The sequence below is a fragment of the Stigmatopora nigra genome, chromosome 13 (assembly GCF_051989575.1).
Source record: "Stigmatopora nigra isolate UIUO_SnigA chromosome 13, RoL_Snig_1.1, whole genome shotgun sequence".
Taxonomy (NCBI): domain Eukaryota; kingdom Metazoa; phylum Chordata; class Actinopteri; order Syngnathiformes; family Syngnathidae; genus Stigmatopora; species Stigmatopora nigra.
In genome coordinates, this window is record NC_135520.1 from 4048234 (window position 1) to 4066933 (window position 18700).

Consider the following 18700-nt stretch of genomic DNA (forward strand, 5'->3'; position numbering starts at 1 on the left):
CGTACAATGTGGTTCAGATTTAACTATGTCAATATTTAATGTTCAAACTTTAAAGGGGGCATTACTGTTCACATTTCCTGGGACTTAGTTTTATCCAATATAAGTATCGATCAAAGCGAGTCCTCGACGGCATATCGATATTCAGGACATTGTGTCGCATTCATGATGGTGCGGCCTATCACAGTGAAAGAATGAGACACGATTAAATGGCCTTAAGTTTTGTTTAGCCATTCATTCAAACCACTTTGGCAGTTTTCCTCAGGTAATATAGAAATGGGAGTTCTAATTTTATTACCAAGACTAACTCGTGGCTGCCAGCAGTGGCTGTCTGTGCTGACTAATTGAATCAGGATGGTCCCTCATGCATTAAAAAAAAAGCAGACCACGGATGAAAAACACTTTGCAATCATTTTTTGTATTGTTTTTATTTTATGTTTTGCATCAATAATAAACATGAGAATTAAGGTCACATTCAGCATATTCTAAAAAAAATTCTAATGGGAATGATTGAAGCGCTAGCAAATCATACATTTGCAGACAGTCTTTTTGGGTAGAGTACCAATAATGAGATTTACAAAAAAAAAAAACATTTCTGATATAAACCACAAATATGTATGAAAGTAAATATATTTTGGCCACTCAATAGTAGTGGTTCTTTTACCTGACTTCTATAATCAATTCCCACTCAGAGACGGAGTGATAGTGAGCGTGAATGGTTGTATCTCTCTATTTGTTCCCCATGACTGATTGGCGACCAGTTTAGGATGGAGTCCGACATTTGCCCGTTCGATTGGGAGAGGCTGCAGCACCCTGTGAACCTTACAAGGCCATGCATTGTTGTAAATGAATGTATGAATACTTATTATTTGTTTTTAATGTGCCCTGATTATTATGGGTGTGTTTTAAAGAGAGAATAAAACAAGAGGACCATGAAATGAAAATATAAGCAGTCACTTTGGCCAGGAGCCGCATGCGGCTCGAGAGCTATGTGTACTACTAGAGGGCCAATCCATTTAAACCCGTCTGCAAGGGAGCCGTAATTGTATTGTTGCACGACCGAACATGATATGCTGGGCGCGCACACGAGGCATTGGAGCATGTGATTGCGCGTCCCCGCGACAAGGGGGAGGGGACTGAGTAATCCTGCACTCTGGAGTTCCGGTTTTCAGCTCTCCAGCGTGGCAAACGCTACGCTTACTACTACCGACGAATGGCCTGCATCTAAGTAACGGAGAAGATACTTGTTCCCGGGCCAAAATACGCAACTTCGGGGGCTTTGAGACCACCTTGGCGAGAATCGACTGGCGATCGGCTTTATTTGTTGTCGACGGTGTGGCGGAGACGGCTTGATTCCGATTGAGCGACTCAACTCTGCTCTTTCGGTCCTGAAATGGACACAGGAATTGTACCTGAAAAGAAAAGGTAACGTTATCATTTTCCTTTCATTCCGCTGATTGACTGTTAGAAATATTTGAATGAATTTGGGGGTTTTAAATGATTGATGGTGCGTTTAAAGATCTCCTAATGTGTTGGTAGCTAATGGCTTACTTGGTTAGCTTTGCCTTCAGTGTTTATACAGCGAGCTTTTGACGCTCCTTTGTTGGTCCTGGTTACTTTGTTTCCCGTATGCATATCTTTTATTGTTTAATAATTAAATGTATATTGCAAAAAATGTCTTAATAGTTATTTTGCGACGTTTGATTGTCGAGACTGGCTAGTTTGGGTGACACGTTTTATCATTGTAAAGGCTGCTGTTTGGGTTTGACGTTGCGTTTAATGACCCTTAGTATATTGCTTATTAAATATATACAAGTTGTCGTTTGGCAACATTATATATTCATCGTGGGTTATTGATCTAAGTTTTCAATTGTTAATTTTCCAGTGGTAAACCTTGAAAACCCATCAGTCAACATTATGTCGACAATAACTGTATTTGTATTTGCTTGATGTTTTGTGTCAATGTGTTTTTATTGACAAACCAGTCATAAAAGATCTACTGTGTTAAAGTGTCGTGAAAGAAGATCTACTCATTCCTACTGTGTTAAAGTAGTTTTGATGTGATTTCCATTTCCTTATCGGATTGTATGAAGACGGACAAGAAAAAAAACCAGAAGTGATTTCCCTGTGTATACAAATAACTGTTGTTTTTGATTTTGTCCCTTTTTCAGCAAAACCTCCTCCTGCCAGGTTGAAATGTGACACACTGTCCCTTGTGAAGGTCGAAATACTCGTCTGATAATCCTCTGTGTATTTAACAAACTCCAGTGCCTATAAAAAGTCTACCCACCGCTCTCTCGATGCCAGATTTCCCTCTTGTAAAAGTACTGTGACTTGCAATGTGAAGAGCTCCTTCGGATTATAAATCTCCTTTTATTAACCAAACCTCTGGTATTCTAATAGTTTTACATGACATTTTTGTAGTTATAGTTACCGTAGAATGCTTCTAAGGCATCTGCTTTATCGCACTGGTTGAAAGATAATAGAAGAGTAGTACAAAAGAATTTAATGTACTAAAGTACAGAGTGATTAAATACTTATCAACAAGTTTACAACAAGGAACAAATGTGACAGTGCAAAAACACTACACTCAAAAAGAAAACGGGTCAGTGGCTGTCATGACGGTAACTTTGGAGCAAATGTTTCTGCAATAATTAGTTTCTTATAGCACTTTTGACAACAATCTGTTATTACATGTTGGAGTTTTAAGGGAGGATGGCAAGACAGAGGACCAAACCTTGGAAAAAAAAAGATTTTACACTTCTACACAATAAAGAAACCCAAGTTATAGCTATGTTGGCCCACATTTCTAAAAGACATTTTTGGTACAATCACTACAGCAACTTTGGAAATATTGTGGCTGGGGCAAGATGCTGTTTTTTTCTTTTGCTGGAAATAAAGCCTGAGTCAAGGTGAATTCAATTGTCAAGAGTTCCAAAAAAGTCTTTGTTTGCCCTTTTTGAGGGAAGCAAAAACAATTTGATAAGACAACTGAACTTGAGTACAGACACATCATTAAATTTGAGAGGGTGAGCAACCATATTATATAAAAAACTCCAACTGATTATACAGGTTTAATGTCGTAACAAGTATTTCATCTTGGCAATTCTTTTCATGTCACAAAGAATAGCTTTCAAAAAATGTGTTTGGCATTTTTGTATTGCTCTTATTTATTATATTGTATAGTTTAATGGCTTGGTTGTAGAGGTACTTAGGTTTGATGGAAGTTATGTTAGACAGAACTACTTTGTGGTATTATTTCTGCCTCATCTTTTAATCACCGAGGATTGACGTCAGAAGCAGTTGCCAAATTTGTGTTGCGTTGGAATTTGAGCTTAACCAATCAAGTGTGAACATAGTGAATGTGACTATTGAAGACGTTGAAAAAAAAGAGTACTTTCTATCCGAGTTTTCACTTAGTAATACCTTGTATTATGCTACCCTTTCGCTAAAAAGGAAATGATCTAATCCATGGACTCATACCTAACCAAACTTTCTGACAAAATAAAACAAATTCCAAATGTGTTGTTGTACAAAATAGTGCCAAAAATGTTACCTTGCTGTTAATATGACAAACACTTCAGGAATTGTGCTGTGCAGTTAACCGTATTTGAGTGTGTGTCTTTGGGCACTGAGACCACTTGATAAAATTTCCACTTGAGTATAGACTGAGAGTCAAACTTCAGATGTCGCCTCCTGTCATTTGGTTGGCCAGCATTCCTAACATCCCCCCTGCTCTTTTGTTTGTGCCGGCTAGTCTGAACTACCTCTGTATTTTTCCCCCCGCTCATAAAAGGCAGGCAATGTCCTCTTTGTCTTCAAAACTGAAGCAGTCCAATGTGTTGTCAACAAATTCCTGCCAGCCAAATGAGCTCACGATACCATGGAACAGTTTTTCCCCAAACACTGCGCCACGGAACACCAGTCAGTGATGGTCAGGTGTGCAAGGGAAAATTATAAGTTATACATTGTAGTGTTCAGAGAGAAATTGTCGTAATACAAGATTGGAATTGAATTATTAGGAGATTCAAATCATAATATTATGAGATTTTGTCTTATATTTTTTGCTTTCTAGGATGTTTGGTTTGACAAGCTTCAACTTTTGTCGACGTTAAGTCTGAGTACAAAACTGCTCTTTGTATAATGTTAGGAGATTGAAGTAACATTGGGAGTATAAAAAAGTTGTAATGTTACCAGGTTTAAGATGTTTTCTCGTTTTTACGTTATGTGAACGTTAGGTTGTTTGGTTTCAACTCCAAAAAATTGGAAATATTGGAGTGCGTATTGGCAGACATAAGCAAGTGATAACTTTGCAAGACAGATACCTTGAGCAAGTAAATACTTTGCCATTTTAGTAAGAAAGGTGAATTTAGAATGCTATTCACAGTATTCCAGCTAAAATGTTCATGCAATCAATCATGAATCTCAGCAGCAAATTTTAAGGGCTTGTATAGGAAGACGCCATCCATAGGATGTCATTTTTAATGAAAATTTCATTATTGTTTCTTGAATGACATATTTAAATGGTTTAATTTAATGTAACATAATGACTGGCCATCACTGCACTTTTCTCCTTTCATTCTTGGAGTTGATCCTCGTCATTTGTTGTTTTTAGTTTTTTTTTTGTTTTTTTACAGAAAGCTGCAATTAGGGTTGGCTATTTTTCTTCAACAATGCTCCTGGCAACACCAAGAAATCCCTTTCATTACAGTCGGGCTTTTATTGAAAGATAATGACTCAATCATCACTAGTTTTTTTTTTACAAAGTTACAGAAAGGGCAGTTGGCCCGGCATTATTTTAGCTATTTTCTGGGTTTTCTCACAGACCTTCTATTAGCGGGCCTTCAGCCCAATGAATAATGTAATGTAAAAACAAATACAAATTTACCATCAGTTTAAAAAAAAGACTGATTGATGGGTCTCCAGGGAAGTGTGTCCACCGCTGGACATGACATACCCCAGAAAGCAACCAGGGATTTTCATTGTACACTGGTTTGATTCACTGTTAATCTCCAATCTTCCGTTTGGCATCTGTTACATAATGTCATAGAGTCGTTGTCAGTGTTTATTCGTAGCTGCATTTGGCAACAGAAGATGATAAGGAAGACAATCATTCTAAACCGTGCATGTTTCATATTGTAGTGTTAAACTGCAGAGAACTGCTGGTCATGCTTGACCCCGTGTGCATGAGTCCTGTTATGTAACATTCTTCTCTAGCCTGGGAAAGTGTTCATTTCTGCTTGGGGTCATATTGTTTTTTATGAACTACTTGATATAGAGAGAGAGCAGTGGAAGTCCAATGAAAAAACAGTGGAAACTTTTGTTGTCGCATCTCGGCAGCAAGCTATCAACTATTAAAGGTCGCTTCATGATCCTAATAGCAAATAAATACTTTGAAAAATGTAAAAACAAACAAAAAAAAATCTTGAGTGTAATGATCATAAAGTTTTGCATTTTTTTTACCATTTATTATGATTCTTATGTTAAAAACAATTAGCTCAAACAAAATCTATAAATATATAGGATAAACATCTACCTGGGGAGGGCTACTGGCTATTGTTAGCAGTCAAACCTATTAACTGGAAGTAGTGGTAATCACTTTAGCCTAAGAATGCTTATTATAGTCATGCATCCTTGTGTTGCTCCACATATTTATATTTTGATTTAAACCCTGATTGTCTCTCCCTAGGATAGCATTAAATGAGCATTAATATGATATAAGGTTTTCTAAAATGTACTTCAGCCCATGTCTTGGTATGCAACACAATAATGCCATTGTTTATTGCAGTACTACTGCCTTAGTGATTGAAGGTCATGCAGTTTTGATGATAGTTTTTCAATATTGTTTTTTTTTGCTTTGCCTCTTACATTTGCATAGATTCTGTTTAACTTTTGATGAAATGACAAAGTCCCTAAAATGCATTAAGAAACATTCCATAACTGTTGAACTTCTATTTGCTCAGTTACCCTCCTGTCCTGCTTATGTGAAGTGTTTTTACCTTAGTGGCAATAAATCCACTGTGACGTTCATCGGTTTTAACATTGAATATTTACTTTAGCTGAATTGAAAGTCTGTTTTATTTTGTTTTTATTTGGGTTCCTACAATGTCCAGGTTTCATTGGAAATGGTGTTTGTAGTATCGATGGGTGAAGGCTTGGGAAATCAGTTCCTCCACAATGTGGCAAATAATACTCCCTTCAGACTGCTGAATTATTTACTCTGTGAAGGCAACATCCACAAATAAGTTTCCAATTTCAAATATTGCACAGTGTTTTATTACCAGCCGCTGTCATTTTTGGCTGTCTCGGCATTTGACACTTTCGAGATTAGCAGATTTTAGATGGTGCACAAATGTATGCACTTTGGATTTCCAGACTGCCCCCCCCCCCAATATAAAGCCATTGTCATCAGTTTTATCAGCAAGAATCAAATAATTTTAAAGGATTTTAATTTTCATACTCACTTCACTTAATGCAAAAATAAGCAATAAAAGGAACAAAACTTTACATCTCGTAGTACAAATTTTCTCCTGAAAATCCGAATTTATTATTACATAGTAAAACTTAATTCCGGTAATGTTACAATTTTGTAAAATTATGTATTTCCTCTCGAATATTACAGTGTTTGACTTCTTGGGAAGGTATTTCCCATGGAAGCCCAGATCATCTTTTGCAAAGGATTGGAAAACACTGGAAAATAACAATTTAGAAGAGAATTGTGTTAAAATGGAGATTGCAATTTAATACGTAAAAAAATGTGATATGATCTTTTTGCCATATCGGCTACCCCTTAGTCTGGATTCAAAGGTTTTGTAAAAAAAATACAATAATTGACAACTTAACTAGTCGATAGTTGAAGCCTTAGTATGAACTTAAATGGAAAAATAGCTTGTGAGATGAATTTGCTTCCCAATTCAACAATTTTATTCGGAGTCAATTAAATTATTGTCAGCTGATCAAGGTTTTTGTCGACGTGATTCTGTTGCTTTTCAAATAAAAAAACTTGTACTAAATCAGCAATGCGGCATGCACTTGTTTCTTGCAGGGTGAGCTCGGAGCGAAGGAAGGAAAAGTCGAGAGATGCGGCGCGATGCCGGCGTGGGAAGGAATCCGAGGTCTTTTACGAGCTGGCCGAGCAACTGCCTTTGCCCCACAGCATCAGTTCCAGCATGGACAAGGCCTCAGTCATGCGGCTCACCATCAGCTATCTACGGATGAGGAAATTGCTCGGCACCGGTCAGTGTAGAAAATCTTATGGATGTATTCACAATCAACACTAGCTGTCGCTGTAACTTCTTCAATGCCTTTCTTTCCCCATTCAGATGAGCCAAAGACAGATGAGGAGAGTGAGTTGGACACACAGCTGAACAGCTCCTACTTAAAAGCTCTGGAGGGCTTTCTCATGGTGCTGTCAGAAGATGGCGACATGATTTATCTCTCTGAAAACGTCAACAAGTGTCTCGGCCTGGCACAGGTGCGTCACCAATTGTAAATGGCATGGTTAAGTGAATGGAGAATGTAATCTGCTGGATTGTTATTTTCATTTTTTTTTTTACTAATGGTTCTCAATACAGAGAAGTATACTACTGAAGCTTAAAATACCTTAAATTGTGTGTCTGACCTCACCAGTTTGACTTGACTGGACACAGCGTGTTTGACTACATACACCCCTGTGACCAGGACGAACTGAGGGAGATGCTGGTCCACAAAACAGGTACCGTGCATTCTTTCGTCTCACTAAATAAAGATGTTTTTTTTTGACTTTCTCTTTTTTATGTAATCATAGGTTCCAAAAAGGCAAAGGAACCAAACACAGAGCGTAGCTTTTTCCTTCGAATGAAGTGCACGCTCACTAGCCGGGGCCGCACTGTCAACGTCAAATCTGCTACATGGAAGGTAACCTCAGATCTTAGTCATAATAATAATAGTAGAAGTCAAACATTGATAAAGTGTGCATGTTGCCAAGTGTTTTTTATCACTAGTATCTGGTAACAAAATGCTGAGCAAAGTGGCCATTAGTCAGTACTAAACTCTATTTGAATCTACAAGCAATCTGGCTTTAATTTTGTATGTTGACATCTGATAGGCCATTTGGAGGCTGTTTTGCTTGAAGCCCATGAAATGAAATCAAATGAAAATACATTAAGATGAGTTCAGATTACAAATTTACATCATGATAATTCCAGCCCCACTGTCAAATTCACCCTTAGTTATCTATCATCACAAAATTAGTGCCAAATGTTTGACCAAAAGAAAATAAATAAAACTGACAAACGGGCATTGTATTTTAACACCTAAGAGCACACCCAAAGAGCATGATTTTCCCTCTAGGTAGGAATTTCATCTCTATACTTTTGTATGATATCTACAGGTTCTCCATTGCTCTGGACACGTCCTCTTACAGCGTTGTCTCAAAGAGCAGACTGCCAAGGAGCCCCCGCTTCCCTATCTGGTGCTGATATGCGATCCTATTCCACACCCTTCAAACATCGAGGTGCCTTTGGATGCCAAGACGTTTCTCAGCCGCCACACAATGGATATGAAGTTCACATACTGTGACGAGAGGTCGGTGACATTTAGTTCATCTTTTTTACATGCCACGACTGGAGTCACACAGTCACCTTGTGCTGCTACAGGCTCTTGCTTTTTTGACCTACCACCACTTTAAGCCTTTTTAGGGCATTCCATTTTAGACAATGGCTGCCAGTGACGGTGGTAGACATCCAATCCATTTTGACTGTGTGACGTGGGCAGCGAGTCGTCGCTGCCAGGTTTCCATTTCTAAATGTATTGGAGGTCTACTGCTGTTTTTGGAACAGAAAGCTGAGCATTTAGAATAAGCCCCCAGTTTCAATGAAATGGGCACATTGCCATTTTCAATGGCAGGCAATGAGTTAATAGTATATATTCTCTTTTTTTCCACCAATTTTTTTGAGTAAACAAATGTATTAAACAGTACGTTTTTGTATATTAGTATAGAATAGTAATACAAAAAAAAGTTATTGGATTTGATAACCAATTTTTGAATGTGATTGGGCCTATAATTGTTTTTATTTACCCTTATTTTTATTGACATTTAATTCATGTTTAATTTTATTGTATTAAAAATATACTTGAAATTCATTCTAAAACTTCACACACATAAAAATAAGACTATTTCTTGTTTAAATGACAATTAAATCATGGTGTCCACATATTTGGACATTTTGAATCATGAAGGACATGACTATAAATGTGATATACATGTATAGATACCAGATCTTTATATATATATATTTTTTTATGACTAAAAATAATCATTTGAGCATAGTTAATCTTGACCATTATCTTTTGCCACCCTACAGGATTACTGAGCTTTTGGGATATGATCCGGAAGACTTGTTGGATCGTTCTGTTTACGAGTACTATCACGCCCTGGACTCGGACCACCTTACCAAGACTCATCACAACTGTAAGCAACCTACAGCTGGAAGGATGATGATGATGATGATGAGCACGGACTACGAGCAGCAGCTGCACCATAAACGTGCCTGTGTTTATTCCAGTGTTTGCAAAGGGCCAGGTCATCACGGGCCAATACCGGATGCTGGCCAAGAGAGGAGGGTTTGTGTGGGTGGAAACGCAAGCGACAGTCATCTACAATAACAAGAACTCTCAGCCACAATGTGTGGTCTGTGTCAACTTTGTTCTCAGGTACTAAAAGGGCATGAAAAGTACCAGGAATTACTGTATTGCCACGAAATTAAGACATTTCCCCCAGTTTTCAAGATTCAAATTTCAGAAAAGACTTTTTGATCACCAAAATAGATTTTTTTATCTAGAAAATCATAGTACATCTGACATATATTTGAGAGAAAAAAAACATGTTATTTTGCCTCATTCAAATCATGCAAAAAACTATAGCATCTTAATATCTGAACATTTAATATAAAAACTAAAGTGCAATCACATTTGTAAATGAATGGCTTTTGAAATGTAAATTCCCCAATCTGTGTTTAGAATTCACTTTTAAGATATCTGCCATCATTCAGAATAGGTAAAATGTCTAGACTTCAAATTTATAACGGCCGGCCGACACTTTTTCAGTCTTATTTCAATGCAAAAAAACAGCGTCTTATATTCAGGCCAATACGGTACTAAGAAAACTTGTCTTCAGTTGTCATCAAATATTTTTTTCAATGTGTACAGTGGCATTCAGGAAGAGGAAGTGATCTTGTCTCTGGAGCAGACGGAAGGTGCAAAGCCTGTCAAAGACGAGCAGCAAGATGAAGAAACCGCAAAGAGCTGTCCACTGGAGCCGTCGCCGAGTGACGAGGAGGCCGAGGAAGAGATGGCCCCAGAGCAAGATGTCATCAAGCGGTTTACAGAAGCGCTGGAGCCCAAGCCAGTGAGCAGTCTGTACGATCAGCTGAAGGAAGAACCTGAAGCCTTGACTCTCCTGGCGCCTGCAGCCGGGGACACCATCATCTCCCTGGACTTCAGCTGTCCCGGTTCGCCGCCTCACCGTATGCAATCGCAAATCTTTGGCCTTTTTTATTTGTCAACTGTCTGATCACCACTTTACCTACCACAGATTCCGACATCCAACTGCTAAAAGACGTGCCGCTGTACAATGACGTGATGCTTCCCACCAGCAGTGAAAAGTTGGCACTGCCTCTTTCCCCTCTTCCACCCAGCGACCATGTCGTTGTCGATGGGAAAAGTGATGGCTACGCCCGAAATGGGTCGACAATCGTCCGCAATGGGGCAGAGGTAGAGCAAAACAAAAGCCACCTGTTGTTTCTACTGTCATCCAGCAGTCCCAATCTCCCCCACGTTCACCAAGACTGAGGTCTAATTTCTTCTATAGGTTCCACCTCCTCCGGATTTTTGCCTAACTATGGACCCGGAGATCTCCGATTTTAAACTAGACTTGGTGGAGAAGCTTTTTGCCATTGATACACAACCCAAGACCCCCTTTGCAGCACAGGTAATGTCACCCGCAAGCACATAATTCGATGCAAGGCTTTCAAAACAATTGGACAGAGAAGCAGTGTTAGAAACTAACAAGACATGTCACAAAACCCAATTTGTTCCAGTCATAAGTTCAATTATTCATAATGTTACATCAACGTAATCTAGTTTTCAAAGTTACTCACAAGCACTTGAACATTATTAAGTTAGCTTTTAAGCAAAAATTATGTCACAACACTGCTTTTTTAAATAGGATGTTTTTTTGCGGTTTGCTGCTACTTGCTATGTTAACCATTTGGGACAGGTCTGTTTAATCAATTCAAAAATTGAGTTATGTCTAAGTTTTTTCTAAGATTCATTTGGACTTGGAGGGACAAATTAACTCATATATAAAATTAAAAAAAACTCCTTTTAACCTTTTGGGACAGTGTGCACTATATTTGACAGCTATTAAAAAGTTAACTTCAAATTTAACCCATTATATTGCAAGTGTCAGAAAAAACCCATAGAAATGAGCCATTAATATATTTTTTAAAAACGGCTAGTCGTATTGTATTTTGTAACTGACATTAAAATGAATAAAAACAAACCGTTATGGCCCATAGCACTATATTTTTGTAGTATTTAACTCCTTGCATCCCATTGATAATTCGCTCACTCCAAATAAATTGATGTTTATCTGTTATTGGCAGCCACTGAGTAAAATAAATACCATGTAAGGTTAAAAACATATATAACCCTGCCCGATGATCGCACAGTAGTACTCTAAATAGAGAGAACATACCATGACATGCAGGATGTTCTTCTGCTCCATAGGCAATGGATGACTTGGACTTGGAGATGTTGGCCCCCTACATCCCCATGGATGATGACTTTCAGCTGCGCACCGATCAGCCGTTGTCTGGTGCCCCCATCGAAGCCCTGGAGAGTTCGCCCGCCCACGTCACACAGGATCTCCATCGCTATCTCGGCCTACCCTTCAACGCGGCCTCCCCGGCAACCCCCGAGCTGGTCGCCATTTCCCCTTCTTCCCCCATTCTCATCAAGAGGTAAAGTTGCACTCGAGCGCTTTGCTCCCCGGCCCGTTTTTGCAGTGCATCGTAACGTAACATATCGTTTGTGCTGCAGGGCACCCCAACTGGACAAGGACGTCTCACTGCGCACCCTAGTGGCTCAGAATGCGCAGCGTAAAAGAAAACTGGATGATAAACAACAGGGAGTTGGCCAGGTAATGCCTAAGCCTTTAAGTTACGATTTGAGAATTTGCATTTAACTTGATTGAATGTAAGAACACTTGTGATAACTTAGTGTGAAGCCTTTTAATCTTGCGGTGCACAGAATGACATATTTACAATTGGTGTTTTTTTTTCCCAGGAATCCTCAAGCAAAGAAAATGTGAAACAAGGGAAAAAACTGAAAGCTGAGTTGGCCACAACACAAACGGTGCTTCTGCTTCCTTCAGGTGAATCTCAGACCTTTGCCGTTAGGTTGTGCCGATGGCTTTTGTCCCGTCATTAACACGAGGTGCGGTCTGTTGTCCGTCTCAGATTTGGCGAGTTGCCTGTTGGGCAGTACGTCAGAGGCAGCCAGATCCCTGTTCAACTTGCCGCAGCTCACCCGCTATGACTGCGAGGTCAACGCCCCCTTGCAGGGCCGCCAGTATCTGCTCCAGGGGGAGGAACTTCTCCGTGCGTTGGATCACGTCAACTGAGTCCACCTTTGACGGGAAACTAAAAGGTCCTCCTCATTTGACCTAGCCCAAAAGCCTCTTATTTATGTATCAGAATACGTCCAAGGCAAGTCTGGCTGCTGTTTGCACACACACACACACACACACACACACACAAACGCACATACATACACAAACCACGTCAAGTTCGGAGCATTCCACAGCAAGCGCGGCAACGCGAGGATCCAATTTGTTGATTTCTCTTGTTTCCTTTTCCTCTCCTCCTGAGAGTCTCTCAGCACACGGCGCCTCTCCAGTGACCTTTTCCAGCGGGCCACCATGAACCCGGCGCAAACTGCCAGCAGTGTAATGTAAGCTTCAGTCGCACAATTTCTATTTTCTTAAAAAAGAAGAAAGCAAAGAAAACTATTACCAGCAATATATATATATATTACTGTAAGCCTTTTTAAACTAGTGTCCAAGGGATTTAAAGTTTTATTTTGTCCTTCCATATTTGTTTAAATGTATGTAGTTCACAGATTTGCTTGAATTGAATGTTGGCTTCATTTAGTCATCGTGTTATCCTTGAATACATTTGCATGGCAGTCCATTACGTGAGTCACTTTGATACTTGACCGTATGTGTTATCGTATGTATTGCGTAAAATTCACGCACTTGTCACGTCAGTTTTTAAAATTTCAGTCACCAGATTGTTTGCTTGGCTTCAAAATGACTGGTTTCCCTCCAATCGTGATCCAGTTAGTTTTAGTGTTCCACGTAACCCGAAAGTTAGGAGAATTGGCACAGGCTAAATTAACCTAACGTGAAATCATTGCTACATTAGTGATTTGTCCAACATCTCTAGGTTAAATGTGGTCTTTATCTGTCCAATTAATCATGTAATCATACCATGCTTCTTGTTGCGGTCTAACATTAAATGGTTGTCTTCTAATTACTGTTGTCATTTATTTTTTATCTGTTTGTCAAAGGAGAAAGGTTTTGTTCAGCCTGCCCAAGTTGTATACAAATCATGTATTGATGCTATATAAACTTATTTTGTTCTAACATGACATACTTGCAAGTCACTCTGTGTATTCAGGCGTCATTTGCAGTTGAAGGCATTCGTCTCGCCGTTGCACCACCATGGTGATTTTATCACTATTCCGCACAGCTGTGTAGATCTCCTCTGACGTGTTCACCTTGGCTCGGTTGATTTCCAGCACCACATCTCCTGGCAGCAGGCCCGCTCTGACAAAACAATAATGTTAGTCAAAATTCAGCCTTTTTTTGGAGATGTATACATACGTATGTCTACATACATACATGTATGTATGTGCAACCCACTACACCAACTCGTGCCCCACTTAAACATGGGTGTTGAAACGTTTTATCCAAGGAAATGGGGTGAGTGTTAGTCATTTTTTTGAAAAAATCTTTCATCCACCACTGAATACTTATACACTTAAACACTTAGGCATTAGAACTTATTCTTTTAACTGAATAATATTGTGAAAATCTTTGCCTGCAGTGGGCTTTGAACCCAGGACCACAGAGGTGGTAGACTGACGACTTAACCACTGGGCCACCACACTGTGAAAGTAAGTAGTAGTACTTGTACTTTTGTCTCATTCATTTACCTGAATAATATTGGGAAAATCTTTGCATGCACTGGGATTTGAACCCAAGACCAAAGTAGTGGGAAACTGATGACTTACCACTGGGCCACCACTCTCAAGGATTCGTCAGTAGTATTTGTTGTTTTGTCTCTTTTTTGTTATAACATGAATTTCACTCTCTCTACCTGTATTCTATATGGTGTACTGTATACAGGGGGCTAAAAAAATACCTGTGTGCTGGGGAGCCTGCGATTACTCTGTGGATCAGAATTCCATGTGTCACTTCTGGGAAAGACGGATCTCTCAATTTCAACTCGGCAATGATGCTAATGCGCAGGGAAAGAACAAAAAAAAGGTTTGAGGTGATATCTTCATTGGACTTTTCATTTTTTTGAGCTGACCTCGGAGTCAGTGTTAGCATCATGACACCAATGTAGCGCCGCTTAGTCCCAGACTCTCCAAACCAGGAACCTGTGAAAATAGCAGCAGTGAATATTTCATCGTTTCAATGAATTTGATATGTACAGGAAAGGATGAGGAAAGAAAATCACTTTTTTTCTTAGCTGCTTGGTCCAAGAAAAGTCTCAGGCGATCAGACGGTATAGCAAAAGAGATGCCTGGAGTGACCTTCATAGTGTTTATCCCAATGACCTCGCCATCCTGTGGAAACAAGCATATTAACTTGATAAATATAGGTTAGGTTGCAGCTATCAACTTGTCTTAATGTGGCCGTTATGGTATAAATGTAATGTTATGTTAACTGTTGCCACAAGAGGGCAGTGTACCCTTCCAAATCAATAAACTAAAGCACTTTTAAAACAAACATTACAACACCACTTTAGTTAAAACGATTAATAATACAAAGCAGAACAAAAATTACAACTAAATTTACCCCATTCAATGGTCTTTAAAAAAAGTTTAAACATGGATGTGAAATAGCATTAAAGACTCACCAGGTTTATGAGCGGGCCTCCGGAATTGCCAAACTGCAAAACCAAACAAACGTTGTGAGTGGCATTACACGAATATACAGCCAACACATCTTTACTGACATCGATTGCCGCATCGGTCTGGATGTACTCCATGTTGTGGTTGGAAAGGCCGAGCTCCTTACTGCCCCTCTGCACAGAACTCACAATCCCTGACGTGATGGTGTTCCGTAATGAAAATGGGCTTCCCATTGCCACCACAAACTCTCCCTGACGGACATCAGACGAACGGCCCAGTGGTAGTGTTGGGAGAGCGTTCTGCAGAGAAGATACATGTTACTACACATGTTCATTTTTTTAAGAAAAAAGGCCATTTTTTTTGTTGTTGTTGCTGGAACAACTCCACTATCTCAATATTGATTGTGTCAACACTGGCCATTGCTGGTAAACTAGTACCAAGGACAGCAACCAATCACCTTGGTGGATATTTTGATAGTAGCGATGTCCGCCACGGGATCGACATCTTGCACGGATGCATTGTACGTATCTCCATTGGTGAGCTTGACGCGGACTCCTCTCTTGTTGGCCACCACATGAGCGTTGGTCACGATCAGGCCGTCGCTGCTGATGATAAAGCCGGAACCATTGGACACTGCCACATCCCTTCCAGAAAATGGGTGCCTGTCAGAAAACGTCAAAAAATGACCTTTTTATCACCGATAATGACAGTTAAAGTAACAATTATTCAACTTCACCTTCCCACAATTTCGATGTAAACCACCGCTGGAGTGGACTTTTCGACAACATCTGCGATAAAGTTATATTTATATCGAGGAGTGTCCGGTTTGAAGGGGGAAGCGCACTTGGCTGAAGGGAGGAGGCGTTCGAACGCTCCACGTGATTTGGGGTCACTTGGAGGTCCGCGGTCTTCTCTTCCGTCCAGAAGCGCGGCGCTATAGAGTCCCAAGCCCACGGATAAGGACAGAAGCAGGCGAGAACGCTTGCGATCACTCCCTTCTCCCCCTTTGTCCCACATCGGAGCCCCCCAGGTGTTATCGCCGGAGCCGTCGTTGTTATTTGTCGGTAGCGAACACACCCACCGAGTGCCTGATATCTCCTTCCTCCGCCAAGTTTGAGTTCTTAACATCGGGATGATACGCCGACTGACAACAGTCGCTGCCATACTGCATTAATTTATTATGATGGAAATACTCACCACTGATGGCGAAAGAAATGTTACTAAAATTATAATTAGGCTTTCGATGGACAAGTGACGACAAGTAAGCCAAACCCTGCGACCCGAATATATGATGTTTTCTTCTTTGATTTCGCTTTAAACAACAGTGTTTGACAAAACAAATTCAGTATTCTCTACTGCCACTAACTGGTTGGCATGTAGAAGTACATAAAGAGTTTTTTTTCTCATTCATTGTGGGATTCGTTTAAAAATAAATCTAAATACTGTACTGAATAATGTTGTTTAACTCTGATTGTTCAACCTTATAATAATTGAATACATTTGACTATCAAATACACATGGACACAAATATTTTGTAACGATTAACAAATGCATTTCTATACCTGTACGTATACCTCTGCCGTTAATTCACGATCTTTTCCACTTTCAATGTGACGGAACAATATGGGCGTGGTTACGTCTATTGACGTAGCAGCGGAGTTAATTAAGTGCATGCGCAGTAACTCTTTCTTTTGAAAGCTTTCCCCACGCCGATGGTGGACGCCGTGCACGCCAACGAGGTATGGATTTGAGTAATTTACTGGCCTAAATGCGTTTTTATCACGCGATCGGCAGATTTTTCAGCAATTAATTGAGCCCAAAACGCCAACAAATCTTTTAGTTTAATGCCAGGTTTAACACACCGTCGACAATTTAAGTATGGGCTTCTTTTCTCGACCGACTTTGTACCACGTGTCTAGTCAGCATTAGTGTTGGCGTCACGATTTGACTTAAAAAGCATGTTCTCCGTTTTCTCTCCATTATTGAGTCGTGTAGCGAGACTTTAAATTTAATCAAACAACGCAAGACATCAACCGACAGTTTCCTCGGTAAGTGTTCACTCTAGATTCTAGGAACTAAGGGGCATCCAGGGGCACGACTTAGTTCCTGTTGTTTTGTATGTAATCGTTTTCATTCTGAGTGCTAAAAACCCGTTCCCGATTTGTAATTGTTCTCTTTTTACAAAAATAATTCACGTATACAAAATTGAAGCCAACTTTCTCCTAGCTCACCGGTGTCAAAGTAGAGGCCCGCGGGCCAAATCTGGCCCACTGTCATTTTGTGCGGTCCGAGAAAGTAAATCATGAGTGCTGACTTTCTGTTAGGATCAAATTTAAATGAAGATTATACATGTATATTATCTCATCTTCCCCTTTTTAAAATCAATAATTGTATTTTTTAATCCATTTTTCACTTTTTGTGTTTTGAAGTTTAAAAATGCATATTGTAAAATCTAAAAATAAATTTATTTTAAAAATTGTTTTCCACGCCAATGTTGAACATTTTCCCCCAAATATTGTTTCCTTTTGAAATGAAAAACAAATTATTCCAAGATATTTTCCCTCATGAAGAAAAAAAAAAAGCTCAAACATTTGTTTTAAATCAATAAAAAACTGAACATTTAGGACTTTCGATGCAGTTTTTTAAATAGAAAAAAATATCTAAATATTAGAAAAATAGTACACCTCACATGAAATCAAGTTGACCTCATTGCGGCCAGTGAACCAACCCGAGTTTGACACCCTTGTCCTAGCTGTTAATCTCAGTCTGTATATTGAATCGCCTTGTCTGGGAAAGGGGAAATAGGACTTGCTAACTTATTTTTATTCTTTATCTTGACTGTTTATTAAAATTCTTGTAAGATTTCTCTATGCTATAATTGGTTGGCAACCCCCAAATGCCTTGGTTAAATCAAGTTTTCACTGTTTATCAAGATAAAAACTACTTCCCATTAAAAAAAAAAAAACTAAGCCTACCTGTTGAATTTCCAGGCTGTAAACTTATTTTTATTCTTTATCTTGATTGTTTATTAAAATTCTTGTAAGATTTCTCTATGCTATAATTGGTTGGCAACCCCCAAATGCCTTGGTTAAATCAAGTTTTCACTGTTTATCAAGATAAAAACTACTTCCCATTAAAAAAAAAAAAAAACTAAGCCTACCTGTTGAATTTCCAGGCTGTATATATGCTAACTTGTGCTTTTTTGTGTGTTTTTTCTCTGTTTAGCACCAAGATGCAGCTTTGTGTGCCTAGATGACTCGAGGTTACAGAGGGGGACTGATCAAGGTAAAACTTAGCCCCACAGAAAAAAGTTGAATCTCCAGTCTCTATATATTCTAACTTTTGCTCTTTTTCTTGCACGCAACAGGCCTGAGGTATCTTGGATGCCCACTTGAAGATGTCTCTCTTGCATCATATGGTGTCTGTGTATTTCTGAAAATCCAAATTCAATAAAAGCCTATAAATCATGATGACATTTCACTGGCCATTCATTTCCACATCTTTTAGGTAAGAAGGT

The 18700-nt window shown here is 39.3% G+C and overlaps 2 protein-coding genes and 1 long non-coding RNA gene across 6 annotated transcripts; 2 read left to right on the forward strand and 1 right to left on the reverse strand.

The window, feature by feature from the left end:
- The first annotated feature begins 1064 nt into the window (after positions 1 to 1064).
- Positions 1065 to 13689, forward strand: hif1aa (hypoxia inducible factor 1 subunit alpha a). 2 transcript variants are annotated; one of them, XM_077731679.1, is made up of 15 exons: positions 1065 to 1422; positions 7043 to 7233; positions 7320 to 7471; positions 7627 to 7711; positions 7784 to 7893; positions 8369 to 8562; positions 9342 to 9448; positions 9543 to 9690; positions 10186 to 10487; positions 10571 to 10749; positions 10847 to 10966; positions 11767 to 11999; positions 12079 to 12178; positions 12325 to 12412; positions 12498 to 13689. In XM_077731679.1, the coding sequence occupies exons 1-15, from the start codon at positions 1391 to 1393 to the stop codon at positions 12659 to 12661; spliced, it is 2205 nt and encodes a 734-aa protein (XP_077587805.1). In that variant the 5' UTR covers positions 1065 to 1390; the 3' UTR covers positions 12662 to 13689. The 2 variants fall into 2 exon arrangements, with proteins under 2 accessions (XP_077587805.1, XP_077587804.1); XM_077731678.1 differs by having other exon boundaries at positions 1066 to 1422; positions 10186 to 10502.
- Positions 13690 to 13694: 5 nt separating this feature from the next.
- On the reverse strand, positions 13695 to 16502 carry LOC144206620 (serine protease HTRA2, mitochondrial-like). 3 transcript variants are annotated; one of them, XM_077731681.1, is made up of 8 exons: positions 15920 to 16502; positions 15641 to 15845; positions 15288 to 15482; positions 15189 to 15221; positions 14787 to 14895; positions 14637 to 14706; positions 14466 to 14561; positions 13695 to 13867 (listed from the first exon to the last, which is right to left on the reverse strand). In XM_077731681.1, exons 1-8 carry the CDS (start codon positions 16345 to 16347, stop codon positions 13702 to 13704), a joined length of 1302 nt encoding a protein of 433 aa, XP_077587807.1. In that variant the 5' UTR covers positions 16348 to 16502; the 3' UTR covers positions 13695 to 13701. The 3 variants fall into 3 exon arrangements, with proteins under 3 accessions (XP_077587807.1, XP_077587808.1, XP_077587806.1); XM_077731682.1 differs by having other exon boundaries at positions 16381 to 16486; XM_077731680.1 differs by having other exon boundaries at positions 15189 to 15482.
- A 101-nt stretch (positions 16503 to 16603) lies between these two features.
- On the forward strand, positions 16604 to 18653 carry LOC144206621 (uncharacterized). The gene is made up of 3 exons (XR_013328405.1): positions 16604 to 16922; positions 18409 to 18468; positions 18551 to 18653. It is a non-coding gene; the product is annotated as an uncharacterized LOC144206621 (long non-coding RNA).
- Positions 18654 to 18700: the final 47 nt, after the last annotated feature.